Source organism: Amaranthus tricolor, chromosome 4 (genome assembly GCF_026212465.1).
Source record: "Amaranthus tricolor cultivar Red isolate AtriRed21 chromosome 4, ASM2621246v1, whole genome shotgun sequence".
NCBI classification, from domain to species: domain Eukaryota; kingdom Viridiplantae; phylum Streptophyta; class Magnoliopsida; order Caryophyllales; family Amaranthaceae; genus Amaranthus; species Amaranthus tricolor.
The window spans coordinates 1,813,220-1,831,190 of record NC_080050.1 but is presented as its reverse complement, the minus strand read 5'-3'; the positions used below and the strand labels follow the sequence as shown (position 1 = coordinate 1,831,190).

Sequence of the window (17,971 nt, the reverse complement as noted above, 5' to 3'; positions counted from 1 at the left end):
TGGGATCCATTGCAAGAAAATCACTAAGTATAACAACCTCTTTGCAGACAACAAACTAACTCTAGACAGATTGTGAATAGGGACAGTTACTACTATCTCAAAACATTCAATATGAAACAAGAATTATTATCATTTTTTATAGATCATATATCATCGTACCTAATGTATTTTGTTTGTAGGAACTATGATTAGGGTCTTGGGAGGGATGAAAGAAGACAATCTATACACATGAAGGAGGATGTGGCAAAAGAGTCCCTTGTATCATCAACTAAAACACTGTAGTGTTAAGGAAACCAACTCAAGCAAAACCTTAAGCTAATAATTGAGGCCTCTGAATATATTATATACTCTGAAATGTGAATGTAATATATGTCCTCCTTATACATGGTGGTTGAATATTTCACTTTTTAAATGAGGGGTGGTTGAGATTTCTGATATCATATAAAAAACCAACTCAACTAAAAGTTTAAGCTAATGGTTAAGTCCACAAAATATGCTATATACTTTAACACAACAAAACACCTAGGAAAGAGATAACACGTTGACCTTTGATACCATGTAAAGGAAACAACTCAACCAAAAGATAAAGCTAATGGTTGAGACGCTAAGAATTGTTATATACTCTAACATGAGACATAATACCTGAGGAAGAGGTAGCACAGCCAAAATATGAACAATGAAGTAGGATGACAGATATGTTTTGGCAATCGTTGCAGGCTGATCGGTGAGGCTGAGTCGAGATGAAGACGAGCCAGGCCCAATATACAACACTAGAAAGATATGCAATAGATAGAACAAATCTGTTGATGTGCGAAGAGTAATTGCAATGATTCTTGAAAGTATCATCAATTTTAATGCATGTTTATCGACATCTATAATTTGAATGTAGAAGAAAAATGGATCACAATTCAATGCAAGAAAACACAACACCAAAAATATTTTGTTCCATGACGGAGGAAGAGAGGCATGACACAAAAGAGTGCGAATGATATTATTTATGGATCGAATTTTTCGTTCGGATTTGCCATTTTGGGATGATGTGTAAGGACAAGAAAAACGAAGTGAAATGCCTCAACTAGTGCAAAATTGACGAAACATATTATTGTCAAATTCACCCCGTTATCGCATTGGAAAGATTTTATATTAAGCTCAAATTGGGTGTTAATAAAAGTATGAAAATTCACAAACACATCATAAACTTGAGATTTGCGATATAACGGAAAAGTCCACAAAAAATTAGTATAATTATCAAGAAAAAGAACATAATATTTATATCCCGATGGACTAGAGATAGGAGATGTCCATAAATCACTATGAATAATATCAAAAGGTTTAGAACTCATAGCCATAGAATTAACAAAAGGTAATTGGATGTGTTTCCCTAAAGGACAAGAATGACAAACAAAATGAGGATCTTTATTACATTTAATTAAACTAGAGGAATACAAAGAATTTAAAACCGCATTGCCCGGATGTCCTAAACGGGAATGCAAAATACTAGAGGAAAAAACGGAAAAAGCTGATGATATTGAGGATGAAGGAGTAGCTCCATGTGCGGATGGAAAAGGATAAAGATCACTCGTGCTATTAGATCTCAGGACGATGCTCCCCGTGGCCAAATCCTTCACAGAAAGCCAAAAGGATCAAATTCAACGGAAACCATATTATCATGAGTGAATTTTCGAACGGAAATGAGATTTTTAATAAGTTTAGATGCATGTAAGACATTTTTGAGGGAAAGGGATTTTTGGGAAAAAGGAAAAGAAACATGCCCGTGACCAAGAACTGGAATTAAATTACCATTACCGACAACAATAGCATTATTAAATTGATGCTTTAAAGGAAAATAAGGAAAAAGAGTACCTTGAGAACGAGTCATGTGGGATGTGGCACCGGTATCCATATAAAATTGCTCATCCGGAGTAGATAAAGAAAGAGTGTTCATTGCATGATCGATGTCCGTAGGAATAAAATTTGAAGAATTATTAGTCCCGGTGTGATAGCTTTGTGCCGGACGTGGCCCAAGAACACCATCAGAATATCCATTGTTTGTAAATTGAGAAGCCCAAGGTGTAGTAGGAAAGGGGGCAGCAGGCTGGGCCCAAGTATGTCCAGCCCAAGAAGGTCTCCCATAATAAGAAGAAGAAGGAGAAGGACTTGGGCCAGAATAATGTATGTTGGGCCGAAATGAATGGGAAGCAGTAGGCCTAGGATGGGGTTGCTGCCAGCGTCCATACCCACTGGTGGAGCCATGGTGGTTGCCACAGTGGGTCAGGCCACCACGACGGGAGTGGCGGTGTCCACCACGGTGGTGAGAAGGGCCGCGGTTGATAAATGGAGTGGAATTTTCAGAAAAAGTACCTTTGTTTGAAGCAAGAAGAGCCGAATCTTGAGCGGGAGAAGTATGCTTATGATAGATCGTTCTTCCAATTCCAACATAGAACGAAGAGTATCAAATGAGGGAATAGGATTCATATGTTGAACCAAAGACCGAAAAGTTTTGTACTTCGAAGTTAACCCATGAAGAACTTGAAGAGCCAAGCGATTGTCGGTGATGGAAGTACCAAGATTATTAAGAGAAGTGGCAATACTTTCAATTTCATTGCAATAAGACTTTACATTGGAAAAGGTGGATAAAGAAATGTCATTAAATTGAGATTCAAGATGAAGGATTCGGGATGTCTTATTATTTTGAAAATTGTTCTCAAGACGAGTCCAAACATCAAAGGCACAATCATCGGGACGAACTATAGTTTGAAGAAGAGAGGGATTAATAGACCCATAAATCCATGTTCTAACAATGTCATCAAGACGTTGCCAATCGGAATCTTTAGGAACTAACACTTTAGAAGAGTCATCGGGAAGAATATGAGATTCCACAAGGTGAGCACGACAATGAAGCTTGAATAAAGTGACCCAAGTATGAAAATTGGAACCATCTTCATTAAGTTGAATGGGAATACTTGTTTTAATGTTAGTAATCAAAGTAGCGGGATGAATTTTGGTGGGAGAGGCCATGAAGAAGAAAGGTTAAAGAAAAGAAGGAAGAAGAGAAAGACAAGGAGATAGAAAAGGGAGTCGGGATCAAAAAAACCGAAGCTTCTGATACCATGTAAGAATGACTCGGTTGCCTTTCTCATTAATGATAATGTCAATATATACAAGATTGTCACTATATTTTAGGAAATTAAATATTTCCTAATATTCTACATAATCACAAAGATTATACAAAATAATGCAAGAAATCAAAGAGATATTATTCTATGATATTCTAAGATATTCTAAATAATTCTAATATTCTAATACTGCTGCTGCACGCATCATATGATCAGAAGTCGTTGTTCCATTTACAACCCGCCCTCTGATCTGAAACATAATACAAATCATGAATCATAGTCAACTGTAAGTTGGGCCGACTTTGAGTTTTGAGAGGGCCAATTATAACCAACTGTAAGCGCCAAGCAGGCATACTAGTAGCCTGTCGCTATTTATTCTGTTTCATTGGATTTGCTATATTCTATTTCCCATATCTGAGAAGAATTGTAGCAAACTCAATTAGACATGAGCGCAAAAACACTACACAATTGACAATTAGTCCATACGATTAACCCATCTATATATACTTTCTTGGTTATGTTTTACTTGGTATTGCACAAGAATTAAGAAATTGGTATCGTTGTGTTATAAAGGCCATTAAAATCTTTAAAGAGATATGCGTAAAAAGGTAATAAGGTATGGGTTAAGGAAAAGGTACAGACAAATAGACATTTACATAGTTATTTTTTTACCAAAAATAATACTTCGTAATGTAGCAAATAATCTAAAACGGTTAAATAAGAAAAGTGTAGCAAGTATAATGGAACGAAGGAGTGTATGTATACCAACTAATCAGGAAGTGTATATCAACTAGTCTTGTATGAGAATGTATCATCATGAGACGAATCCTTATAATTAGTCTATTTCTCTAAGTAATTACTTTTAAATTGTAAATGATCACTTTAAGAATAAGTGATTATTTCAAGACAATAAAGTGTGACCACTTTAAAATTGGAAGTAATCAGTTCTTTAATGTACATTAAGTTTATCCAATAAAATAGTATTACTATGAACCATCTCATTTGAATATATATATATATATATGTGTGTGTGTGTGTGTGTGTGTGTGTGTGTGTGTGTGTGTGTGTGTGTGTGTGTGTGTGTGTGTGTGTGTGTGTGTGTGTGTTATGGATCATATGAAAACCAATTAAAATGATAAAATCTGAAAACAAGTGTACATAAAAGCTTAATTGATGTACATATTTTGGTGGCAATTTTGTAAATAATTGAACATTTTCCAAAAGGTATACATACATGTTTAAAAAGTATACATATTCAGATGACATTTCTGTAAATAATATGAACTTTTTTCTTTACAAAAAAATATACACCCTATAAGATAATATGTACACCTTTTACAATAATAATATGTATAATCTCAGTTTTATTTTCAGTTTTCACCACTTTAGTTGTTTTTACCTGATTCTATATAAATATATATATATATATATATATATAATAATAATAATAATAATAATAATAATAATAATAATAATAATATCTATATCTATGATAAATAAAAGTCTTTTCATTTACGTATAAAGGATAAAACTTCATTTTTTAATTTATGTTGTGACTCTTGATGAGGTTGGTAGACTTAATAAGATTTGCATGGTTTTCATTAAATATAGCTATTATTTAAAAGCATTGATTTTTACTAAATATTGCTATTATTTAGAGTTTAAGGTATTATTAAATTAACAATTGAAGGCTATTCCCACCAAATGCAAATAACAAGTCCCTTGATTACCTCCATTAAATTCTTAGAAAACCATAGTATATGGTTATTATTATTATTAACAATGTGAAAAGCTTAGATTATTCTATAAACTCTACTATATATTTATCAAGTTTCAAGACAAGAAGAAAGAACATCAGTTTTTTTCACACCTCAACTTTATTTCAAAAATGTGTAATTTGTTTATGTCATATTGTTATTTGTATCTTGAGAAGTTTAATGGATATATGGCTTACTAGATTTGGTTTTGGTGTTTATATTATATATGACAATAAAGGAGTGATGAGTTTTGTTATTTTATTTGTTTGTTATATGTGGTATTTTTTTTAATTTACTTTATTCTTCTTATTTCGGTACATTAATAGTTAGATTGAGATCAATAAATTTTCAATTTGGTACAATTTTAATTTATGTGTAAGTTATTATTAGTTTTTCATATTATACCCTTTTTGGTGTAGCAATTGGAATGCAATCAAATACATCTAAAACAATTTGATTTTATAAAACTGCTTTTTTAATAATGAAATTTTTTTATGAAATTTTTTTATGAAATTAAATTAAATAGTATAAAACACATTCTTATTGGTTTGTTTTAATATTCTATCATGATTCCATGATTTATTTTGGATTATTTGGTGCTAAATCATGGTTCTTTCATGGTAAAAAAAGATAGTTATATTCTTCATAAATTATTGCTAATATTTGCATGTCCTTTGACTCTTAGTTTCAATCAGATTTTATTGTAGAAGATGTCTTTAATCAATAAAACTAAGTCATATGATTCATAAATTATATATTGATTTTTTTGAGTATAATAATTAAGTAATAATTTTTTTTGTATAATAATTAAATAATTAATAAGTTTTTTGTGGGATAATAAAATAAAATAATTTAATTGTCTGTATTGATACTTATATATTTATATATACATAAATGTGTTATTATTGTTTAATCATGTTGATTACTTAAACTTTTTTTTTTTTGTAATTTAGAAACATTGGTTTAAAATATTTTATAAATATGTAATAACAAAATCTTTTGAATATCGTGCATAGCACGGGTAAATACCTAGTTATTGGTTATTTTGTAAACAAATTACACGCGCGCGCATATATATAGGAAGAAGATCAAGTGAGAACCATCCTTATATGAGAACCGTGGGAACTAATCTGTTAGATAAAAAAAGAGTTTATTTTCTACATAAAAAGATGTTACTTTTAGTAAAAAAGTGTTACATTTTTTTGAAAAAAAAGATGATACTTTTCAATAAAAAAAGTGCTACTTTCAGAAAAAAAAATTCAGAAGAAAACGCAAAAAAATGAGTTAATTTATATATAAAAAAGTGTTACTTTTCAGAAAAACGTGTTATTTTGTATAAATTTTTGTTTCGAAAAATATATATTTTTTCTAAAAATAACACTTTTTTGAAAAAAAGTACCAGCTTTATATTTATTAAAAAGTAACTTTTTTTGTCCAAAAGTAACACCTTTTCGGTGAACAAGTAACACATTTTTATCGGATATATTAGTTCTTACGATTCTCATATAAGTTTGGTTCTCACTGAAATTTGACTATATATATATATATATATATATATATATATATATATATATATATATATATATATATATATATATATTATCTTGTACATTGTAAATTATTCAGTTAAGATCAATAAAATTCTCTTGCATTTCAATCTCGTTGTTGTGCTTAACTTTCTAATATTTATCTATGTTGAACCTTCACAGTTCGTTTGGTTAGTTGTACTAAATGGTAGTAATGAAAATGATTTATGTTGTAAAATTTTCATCAAAATTTCCATTTCATTCCCATGATAATGAAACTTTAATAAAAAAAAAATTTTTTTTGTTTACCAATTTTCATTGCCACTTAATACGACTTCTCTCAATGGTAATGAGTTGGAATGAATTTTATGAAGAAAATTAGATAGTTAAAATTGGACAAGCATGACCATCAAGGTAGCCAAGAAATTTTTCAACTAAAATTACACTAGTTTTTCATTCTCATTAAAACTGTTTATTTACCACCTATCAAATGGGCCGTCAAAGTTTCAACAAAATAGTTTAAGTTAAAAGAGAAGTGTCCACACAACTAGAAAAGATCCACGTCTTTATTGATGGAAGCTACTAAAGTAAAGTTACTAATACGCCAATTATCATCATCACTATACACTTGCACATTAATTTATATCGAAACAAATTCAGCAATTACTATTTGCTGTTGTTGAAGAACTCCTAGATTAAATTTACAAAATCTATACTATTTGGTGAATATGGTGATACTCTACACATCAAGGGTACAGCTTGAAGCAACAATAACTATAAAGCTAAGAGTTTAGATGCTAATCACCTTCAGAAAGAAAATCAGGCTCAGTTGGCTTTTGCAGGCTGAGAAGGGGTGACCTTGGAAGAATTCTTGCATTTCGGGGACTATTTTGTCGCAGGTTACGAAGTGCATTGGCAGCAAACCTTGAGACGTAAATGGTGGCACCAAAGCTTGGTGAGCGTCCACCCTCCTTTGGTAGAGCGTATTCTTCAGCCTCTCGTATAGATTTCTCAAGCTTCCTTCTGCAGTGCCGCCTCCATGCTGCCTGTATAAAACAGGCTGCCCATGTTCTCCACTGCTGTGAATGAAACCTGAATGCATCACAATTGACAAGTGATTGTTTAAGTTAAAGAAATAGAATAGGGAAATTATCTCTACAATTACTGACTTTTATTAAGAATTAGAACTGAGCTTTGTATGGGCGTCACAAATTCACCATCGGTGCAACTATGTGTAGGAATTTCACTATTGATAAGACAATATAGGATTGAAGTCATGCTGAAGCATTTTTTTGCCCATGCATTAGGCAGAGTTCCGCAACAATGTCAAAGCCTTAATCCAAAAATTTGGGATTTGCTATATGAACCTATAATTCAGTTGGAGTGGTAGTTCACATGAAGTTCTTCGGGCTGATGAAAGAGAAAGATTTACCTAAACGTGTGTCGGAGCTGCTTGCTGTGAAGCCTACGAAATTGTAATGCCACAAATTTTAGATCATCAGGAAACAGCGCAAAGGCTTCAACTTCTGTCTCGCTTTTTACGGTCCTAGTTGAGATGGGCAGATTGGAATAAGAGTGTGGATCTAGGGCCCATGTGAGCAACTCTTCACCACAAAAATCACCAGCCTTGAGGGTAACTGAATTAAAGAAACCAGTTCTTCCACCATTTGTGGTCATAGTTAATAAGCTTCCTCTCATGATAAACAGCATCTCGTTAACAGGATCACCCTCGCGAACAATTTTGCTGTTCTCAGTATAAAGCATCGGTTTAAGACGATCACACAACGCATCTTTCAGTTGCTCGTCCATTTTCGCAAATATGGGAACCTATTGGAAAATATATCGCATAAATAAGAAAATTTAAAAGAACTTAAGTTAAGACAATCACGTTTTACACAAGCGGGATTGTGAGGAATTGGAGAAAGTGAAGATATGCATATCTAGTCGATGCACTCACACTCATTAGAAGATCCAAACAGAGATGCCGCTTGATGTCCCTCCTGAGATCCCTAGGAAGGTTACGAATTATACTCTCTTCATCAACACCTCTTTTTTCTTGCCAATCGTATTGTTCATACCTTCGAATCCTCTCTCTCATGTCCTCTGGAAGCAGACGATGAGACATCCATTGCTCTGCATCTCGTCGTCTGATTCTCATCCCCTCTACTCTTATGGTTGTTGATTGTAGGTATGTCTGTTTAACAAGTAGCCAGAAGAAACTTTTAATTCTTTAATTAAAACCAATTGCTCATGGAAAGTGGAATAGCTAAAAAAATGAAGATACTCCCTTCGTCACCTTGAGTTTGCCCCATTTAGTATTTTTATGTAAGAGCTTTTTGTTTAGTAAGGGGCAAACTCAAAGGGATAATGGGACTCTATCCGGTCAGAGAAGCTTATGCTCTGTCACTCACCTGCATGTTTCCAATAAGCAAGGAAAACAGGACCAGTCCAGCTACACAAATGAAAACTGCAAATAAGTTCTCCCAAATGAAAGTACTTGTTTTCAGATTTTGTCCAAGAGAGCTGCAAGCGAAGTTTGATGTTAATTTAATAGCACTTGCATTTCAACCATTGATTAGATATAGGTTATGGCCCCCAATGCATCTGTTGTAAGTGATTCGCATTTAAATGAGAATACGCTTCTTTTGGTTTCTATAAGTCTCTATAAATAAAGAGGCATAAAGGAGAAAAGTATGGTGTGATGTCATTTTCATTTAGGAAGTTAAATTTATGTCTCTATTTCCGGATACATAAAGGGGATCACACAAAATAGAAAACATTGCATTTGGAACGTCTAACTTACGCTTCCAATCTAAGAGATTTTCCAAAATTAAACATGACTACCATGAATCATAAACAAGGTATGTTGTTTGATATTTTTATATATTATTTCATGGATTTACATGTATTTATGGGCATTATTGTTTAAGTATAAATTCTAATACATCATATTTGGTAGCTTAAAAGAGTTTGCAACATCTCAAAATATGCATATATCATAAAACATGAACCAAATCTACTTCAGTAATTACTGGATTGATTAACTGGCTAATTAAGTGCTTACCTGAGATTTCGAAGGCCCCACCAGAAACAGTAAAATAGTTTTTTCCAAAAATGAGTGGATTGCACAACTTCTGATTGAAGAGCATCATAAAACAAGCCAAAGTTAAAAACACTGAAATCAGTTATTTCATCAGGGTCTACTAGCTTGCAGTAAGAACTGTTGAATGCTGAAGCTCTGTGTTTGTCGTTGCAATACAACGACAGATGGTTACATCCTTCCCCAATACATGAAATATGCCAGCATTTTCCTTGCCGATCTATAGAAAAAAGATACCAAACTGCTCCAAACACCTGCATTTTCACTCCAAAAGAGTTATTTGATGTGAACAGCAGATAAACTCAGACCCTTCTGCTGGCTTGCAGCACAGCGAAAGACTTGTATGAGCATTGGGCAGACTGACAGACTGCTTTGAATTTTATATGAAATGCTTATTTTTGATGTAGCATATAACATACAGTCAATATACATTTTATATAGCAGTTTGGTAATAAGAATCATAATGACAGAGATTTGACGAAGTCATAAAGACAATGTAATGGACATTAATAAGCAGTTTGAACTTACATGGCTTGCTAGCATGTACAAGAACAGATTGAGAGCAGCTCCAGCCCAAGCTGTTTCAGTAATTATGCCTGATGTCCTTGCTACTCCCTTGTATAAAGGAAAAATCCGAATGAACCGTGGGATATATTGGATGAAAATCACTAATTTCAACAAACCCTTTGAAGTCAAACGACCTCCACCCATCAACTTTGGAAAGATAATCAAAACTGACATCTGGAGAAAAAGAAAAACATGTCGACATGAGAAAAGAACTAATTTTTGACCAATCCTATAAGCAAACAATGATGTATCCTTTTTTATTGAATAATTGCAGCAATAACATAGAAGAATGAGTACCTGAGGTAAGGGTAAGACAGCAAGTATGTCCACAAAGAAGTAAGAAGAGATATATCTTTTAGCTATAGCAGCATGGTCTGTGATTAATTCACCTCTTCCAAGCACTCGAGATGGAGGAGCAACAAAGCCAGTACGGAACTGCAAGATAATATGAAGTATATAGAACAAGTCTGTAAACGTGCGAAGAAAACAAGCTATGATTTCCAAGTTCACGTCCAGCTTGAGGCATTTCTTAGCACCATCTATCACAGGGATGTAAAGGAATAATGGGTCGCAGGCCATTGCAAGAAAACATGAGATTAGAAACATCTTATTCCATTTCTGTACCAATGGCCCCTGGGGATCAAGAATAATCTCCTGCTTTCCCAGCTTCTTAGTAGATTGATTCTTGAGCACCTTAAAGTTCAGAGATTCTCCAAAGGTTCTCATTCCTGGAGAACCTCTCTGAAATCCTCGACGGATAACATCAAAAGCTGAGCCGAATTGTGCTACATTCTCAGGATGTGGCAATGGTCTTTGAGTAGGATAAAGTGGTTGATCGGAACTAGTTGACCCTTCTGAATTGCGACCCTCAAACCTGAAAAAAACATGCAATGTGGCTAAATCTAACTTAGAACAACAGCCGTATTGGCGAAGTTTGGTAAATGGCTTTTTAGTTAGCTTTTAGGTTCTTTTGGCTTATGGCTTTTTCGGTTGGACAAAAAGCCAAAAAAAGTGTTTTATAAATGATTTTTCACCAAAATGAAAAAGCTAACTTAGTTTTTCAATTGCTTTTGGCTTGTTTTTCTACTTTTTTTCTTTAAGACTTTGATAAACAGCGAACAACCAATATCTAATTTTACTGAACATCTTCCTAAACAACTAGCTTACAAAACCAAAAAGACAACCAACATGCTCAACACTTCTAGCTGGTCAAACAAGCCAACTAAAAAAAGCCAACAGTCATTTGCCAAACACCCTTATACGAATATATTTGACGGAAAATCTCAAATACTTACACATTAACCAGACTAGTTAAATTCAACTATCAAGATTCAAGACTAGGGAGCTAGACCCAGATTCAGACCCTAATATTGGACACAGACTCGGACCCAGATTCATAGGGTCTGAAAAATTTAGACTCGTACCCAGAACTTTAGGGTCTGACGGTTCTAGGATTTTGATATAAGTCCAAAACAATTTTATTTTATTTTCTTGAATTTTTTTTAAACATATATACAAATTTTCAACCATCCGTATACAATTATTTAAACATTTTCGACTAAAAAGGATCTTGCCATACTTTATACTAATTGAGCGAATAAATATATGAATCTTTTCAACATACAAGTTCTTATAACGAAATATTTATCAAGTCTTTTAATTTTAAAAGTATAAATACAACTACCACATTTCAAATTACATGAACCGACAAAGTTTAAAATCACTTAATATTCAGAAACAAAACGAAATTTCAAATCAAACAATTAAATACACATGATAGTTAATATATAATTTGAAAAAAAATGGTGCATATGGGTCCATGGGTCGGATTTGGGTCTCAAACGTGTGGACCCGGACTCGGACCCGGACCCGAAGGTCATGGATCCAGATCCCACCCAAATCCATAGGGTCTAAAAATAGGTGGATCTAGAGTTCTAGACCCTTATAATTAGGGTCGGGTCGGGTCGGGTCTAGATCCTTAAGGTCCAAAACCCATGCCCATCCCTATTCAAGACCCCTTCCCTACACTCCTATAGATAACTCATGTAGTAAAGATGGTTTTACACTATCGTTTGACAGTATGCTAGAAGCCTAGTGCTCGTCTGGATATGTGCACAAGTGTCAGAATGGTAGAAGAGGCTGCAGGGGCTGCTGCTGTTTTGTGGGGGTGTCCAAGTTGAAGTTGAGACACGACCTTGATGGTGCCTTGTTTTATTTGCAGATACATAACAGTGGTGGTTTTGTGGGTTTTACTATGAAGTGCCCTTAGCTTTAGCAATATGTTTGTGGACCTATATAAGGTCATTAGGAAAGCTGGAGAAAGCAGAGTTGTCTCCAAGAAGAGCCTAAACTCAGAGGAGAATGTTTCATAGAAGAGAGCGAGAGTGAAGCTCATAAGAGCACTGAGAGTGAGAGCTAATTGAGGGTTATCTATGTTAGGAGAAAACCTATGTTGCTCGGACTCTTCATCTTGCTTCATGTACCCATGTCCGATCCTTGATGCTAAGACATTGGTATGGCACTTGGCACTTTATTTTAGGCGTAAAATTGAATATTTAGACGTATACGACACTTGAACTCGTACCAGTATCCGACATCAATACTTGAGTCCAAGTAACATAGGAGCAAATTATGAGATCTTGTGATTTCATTTGGAGTGTTTGTAATGGCTATTTTTTCGTGGTTACTGCAATAAATGAGAATACAATGAAACCCATGCGAAAACACTAGAAAATTACCTTACACCTCTGTCTCGATTGTCGTTCATATAATTCATAAATTGAGATAGCTGCAAACCTCCTGACATGATTATAGGCTTGTCCTGAACCAGTTCACAATTTGCACCTTATCTAAAAGCTAGAGATGGCACCCTCCGTTACTTAATTTGGCCCTGCCACATATAGATATTCAAGTTTAGAATTTTATTGCAATGGCTGAATAATACTAATAGTTTAGGCCTCATCACTTTTCTTCATGTTTCATAAACCAAATCCGTCCAGTATCATAAGGATCAAGGGAGAAGTCTCAACTTACATGTACACTCAATCACTTCCCATCCCATTTGAGTTATGATATGAGTGCTAGTCAAACACATTTTTACTTCCTTACACAATATTCTACCCCCTCTCATATTTACACTATGGTTTCAAGTACAATCAATGAGTGCCAACTAAATATAAATACGTGAAATAACTATGAACAAAAGTATCCGTCCAGATAGGCATGAGTTTTGAGCTTATTTATGTTTGCAACGATAGCAAAAGCCCAAAATAATTGTAGAGGTGTGACTGTGTGAGGATGAGAACTAAGATAGGGATTAAACATTTTAAAATACTATGTAACAACTTCATTAAGACGTTTAAAAAATAATTATGTAAATAATACTCCGTCCGTTGATTAAAGTTGATCTATTTGTCATTTTGGGTTGTTCTATTTGTTATTTCCATTAATAATCGTTCTGATTTATATTATAAATTTTGAATAAAATTAACCTTATTCATCCTCATTTTAATATTTTAATAATGTTTATGGTCCCCACATATATTTCACTAACTTCATTTTCACATTTTCATTATTGTTTATGGTCCTCACATATTTTTCATAAACTTTATAAAAATATTTTATAATAATTATATTTTTTTCTATTAAATATCTTTTAATATTTTTTTTACATGGTTATGGTCCTCAGTTTTGCTTCATTAAATTTATTATTCAATAAAATAATATTTTTTTTGTTCCTCAAAGAAGTGTCTATTTCTTATTTTAGGTATTTTATTTGTTATTCTCATAAAATATATTTCTATTCGTATCATAATATTTTGGACAAAAAATAGTCTTGTTCATCCTCGTTTTAATATTTTAATAATGTTTATAGTCCCCACATATCTTCTACTAATTTTATTTTAAAATTTTTATATTCCTTGTGATCCCCTTGTGTTTTTCACTAACTCTATAAAGATATTTTTTTATTAGTTGTGATCTCCATATATTTTCATTAACTTTCTTTTAATATTTTTTAAATATTTATAATCTCTACTTTTTCTTCATTAAATTTATTATTAAATAAAATAATATTTATATTCTTTAACTCTCAACATTTCTTGTTAGAACTTATATAAGTAATGGGGGAGTATATCCATAATTTATTCGCAGTAAAAAACTTTAAAAAATTGATGTCTCGCAAGGACCATCACAATTTTTAACGTCGGAAAAAGAATGGTAGTGGAAATATTGTTGGTATTCTTGATCAAAGAAAAATTATCTAATACTCCTACCTGATAGTCTATAGGTTTGCTTCTCATAGAAGCAATAACCTAATTAAAAATTATAATTTGATAATTAACAAATCAATTAAAATATGAAATTGCTTTTGAATTACTACTTACTCTTTCTACTACTGTAAAATAATTAATAAAAATATCAGCTTACACTATTACAGCAAACTACGACGCAGAAAATGGCCGCAATTCAACGAACACCTAACCATCCTGTAAAAAAAATCCAAAAAATTATTTGAAATTGCAGCGAATTATTATGCGCCAGAAGCAATTTCACATCAAAACGATTAAGTAAAAATGATCCAAAATTCACTAACCATTGTAACCAGAACGAAAAATTAATGATCAACAAAAGTGAATTGTCGCTAAAAAAACTAAAAATTGAAGTGTTGAACAATGAACTAAGCTTAATAAGTTCGAAAATGGAGGAAATGAGGGAGAAATGAACTGCGTACTAGTAGTTTATATGGAGACTGGAGTATATTGAGGGAAATTGGAAGGAAATTTCGTGGATAAAGGGGTTATTAATTTATGAAATAATGAAATTGCCTCTCGTTTTTTAGGGGGAAAATTATTATATTTCTTTATGAATTAACTACTCGCCTTCTCGAATTAAAAGACCAATGTAAATGTGAATGTGACCATTGACTTGGACTTTTTGTGCATAAAGCAAGTCAAATTCTTTTTTTTTTAGAAAAATTATATTTGTACGGATTTTTTAAAATACTGATAGCTTGAAAGAAGAGGAGAGCATGGAGAGAGGCATCGAGAATTAATATAGGATCTAATATATACTCTAATTGGAACAAAATTTAATTTTATGAACAGATTATTTATTTAGCGATAAAGTGGGATTTTAGGCGAGAAAGCTGAAAACAGTTAGTTACGTGAGAAAAGTCAAAAAATGTTAAGAATCTAGGTTGTAATAATATGAGCTTTATCTTCATATACTCATATAATACATTAATATAATACTATGTTTTGGTATTCACACGGTAAATCTGGATTATCGGTGATTCCACGTCATAGACAAACCTTTTCTTTAATTCACGTGGTGACCTTAAGCTTCAATTTTTTCACATGGTAGACAAAAGGAAAATATTTTTATCAACTTTACGCTATTTTTCATAAACATAATGACCTTTTTTCAAATAATAGTTATACCGATCACCCTAATTGGCCACATATTTCGTATTGACAGTCGAAATAAGTACTTAATTTAACCAAAAATTTAACATTTTGTCTACAAATGAAAAAGTTGAAAGCTTAGGGTCACCATGTGAATTTATTGTCTACCACGTGAAAAACCAAAAACTCAAGGTTACCACATGAAATTTAATATGTACATAGCTAGCAAATTATTGGTAAACCACACTAAAATTATATATAATATTTATTGTTTTCTGTTTATCTTTCTAAGATCGGATACTTAAAACATATTTGCTTCGTTGACAATGAGACCAATCGACCATTATATGTAGTGTTAAAGTTTACTCATCTTTGAGGATGGAGGACTTTTGTTTACTAATCTATCTATAATCTATAATTATTACTAAAACAAAATACTACTGACATCATCACTATTTAAAATTGCTTAGGTGTCATAATCTCAATAAAAATTTCCCTTCAATACTCAATGATAATATCATTATTTTTAGAATCAATTACTAACTACAACTTTAAAGTTTAGTCATTTTAGAATAAACATTCTCAACGTTTTTTTTTTTTTACAAACAACAGCCTTCAAATTACCAAACACGACATCGATACAGCCACTTCACCGGATGACCTGCTAAATGACTGTTGACCAAGGCAAATGACATTTGACTTTCAATTAAATTCATTACTCTAACCTAATTTACCCAATTACCTCCAATTAAAACCCTTCTTTTCCAACCTCTCTCTAACCTTCCCAATCACCACCATTCTCCTACCTCAACACCACCACCACCACCATTAAAACCCCTCCTTTAATAACAGCTCATCAAAATCATCACCATTCTCCTATCTCAACACCACTACCACCACCATTATTGTAATTTTGATGGGTCGTTATTAAAGGAGGAGTTTTAATGGTGTTGGTGGTGGTGGTGGTGGTGTTGAGGTAAGAGAATGGTGGTGATTGGGGAAGGTTAAAGAGAGGTTGGGAAAGAAGGGTTTAATTGGGGTTAATTGGATAAATTAGGTTAGATTATTGAATTTAATTGAAAATCAAAGGTCATTTACCTTAGTTAACAGTCATTTAACAGGTCATCCGGTGAAGTGGTTGTATCGATGTTATGTATGGTAATTCGAAGGTTGTTGTTTGTTAAAAAAAAAAAAAAAAGCTTTTGAGGCTGTTTATTCTAAAATGACTAAACTTTAAGGTTGTAGCTAATAATTGATTCTATTTTTATGACTACTTTTTTTATCTTTGACTACTCACATTACTTAATGTATTAGAAAATCATGTAGTATATTATTTTTTTCAATTATTTATAAAATCTTTTTTATTTTATTTATTAAATGAATATTATTTAGTGCATTGAATATTTTGAGATGGTTAAAACATAATATACTTTTATTAGGATTTTTTTTGTTATTTATACAATTGGTTTATTAAATGCAATGCTTAATTCTAATATGATTTAAGTTGTGACTATTTTTATGTAAGTCAATTTATATTTTTCATGACAAAAACTATTTTTTTCATTTAAACTTTTATAAAATAATTTTACATAAATTTTGTGTTAAACTTGATTTTAAAATGTGTTCTTAATAGTTGTAATACTTTATATAAATTAATGTAATTTACATCGAAAAATTTAATTAAACAGTGCATCGCATGAGCACTATCTAATAAGTAAGAAAGTATTAACTCTGATCTTGTCCTATTATCCTTTGTTCACATGAATTTGCTAACGGCAATCATATTTTCTCTTACTAAATGTAAGTTTAAGAGTATTAAATATTGGTAATAAAATCATAAAATAAAAAGGTACATGTTATTTAAAAAAACAAAGTCTTAAATAAGTGATCCTTTTCCCATCAAAAAAAATAAATAAATAAGTGATGCCTTTCCATCAAAAAAAAAAAAGTGATGCTTTTCCATAAAAAAAAAATAAAATAAGTGATGCTTTTTTGCATGTTCAATAAAGTTTTGGGTTTATTAATTTTAAGTTGATAATTTTTTGAGTCTTTACAGTTTCTAATATAGTTGCCTAAATATAGATATAGATTTAGTGTATCTCACTCATAGAAATTCAATTTAATAATATTAGGCATTTACCAAATTAGTTGTAAGAAAATTTAAATTAATTATAATAATTAGATAAAATTAAAAAAAAATGCAGAAACCATTACATTTTTTTTACTGATTTTCTTATGTAATTTAGTATTCTAAAGTTCAAGCTCCACGTTGGGTGTTTGATAATTACCTTTAGACTTTTTGCTTTTTTATTAGTTAAAAAGCTAATAAATATATTTATTAAATAACTTTTTTAAAGCCAAAAAGAAAAGGAAATTTAGCTAGAATAATCTAATTTTTTATTGATTTTCCTATAATAATCTCAACTTTTGATTAATAATGAATAATCCTAATTTTAAAGTCACTTAACCAAGAACATTGTTGCTAAAACGGTGACTAGTT

At 31.9% G+C, this 17,971-nt stretch overlaps 1 protein-coding gene across 1 annotated transcript; it reads right to left on the bottom strand.

Annotated features, from left to right (window-relative positions):
- Positions 1 to 6,947: 6,947 nt before the first annotated feature.
- On the bottom strand, positions 6,948 to 14,940 carry LOC130809606 (cyclic nucleotide-gated ion channel 1-like). The gene is made up of 10 exons (XM_057675339.1): positions 14,661 to 14,940; positions 14,495 to 14,553; positions 12,805 to 12,956; positions 10,364 to 10,940; positions 10,028 to 10,240; positions 9,464 to 9,753; positions 8,811 to 8,922; positions 8,357 to 8,593; positions 7,832 to 8,226; positions 6,948 to 7,491 (listed from the first exon to the last, which is right to left on the bottom strand). The coding sequence occupies exons 3-10, from the start codon at positions 12,870 to 12,872 to the stop codon at positions 7,197 to 7,199; spliced, it is 2,187 nt and encodes a 728-aa protein (XP_057531322.1). The 5' UTR covers positions 12,873 to 12,956; positions 14,495 to 14,553; positions 14,661 to 14,940; the 3' UTR covers positions 6,948 to 7,196.
- Between the last annotated feature and the right edge of the window lie 3,031 nt (positions 14,941 to 17,971).

Bases quoted from the DNA above. Each gene is read 5' to 3' on its own strand.
- LOC130809606 (XM_057675339.1), bottom strand. From the start codon at position 12,872: ATGTCAGGAGGTTTGCAGCTATCTCAATTTATGAATTATATGAACGAC. The intron at 9,754-10,027 runs GTAAGTTCAAAC...GTGAAAATGCAG, and splicing joins TGTACATGCTAGCAAGCCAT to GTGTTTGGAGCAGTTTGGTA. The intron at 8,923-9,463 runs GTAAGCACTTAA...CTTCGCTTGCAG, and splicing joins TGGGGCCTTCGAAATCTCAG to CTCTCTTGGACAAAATCTGA.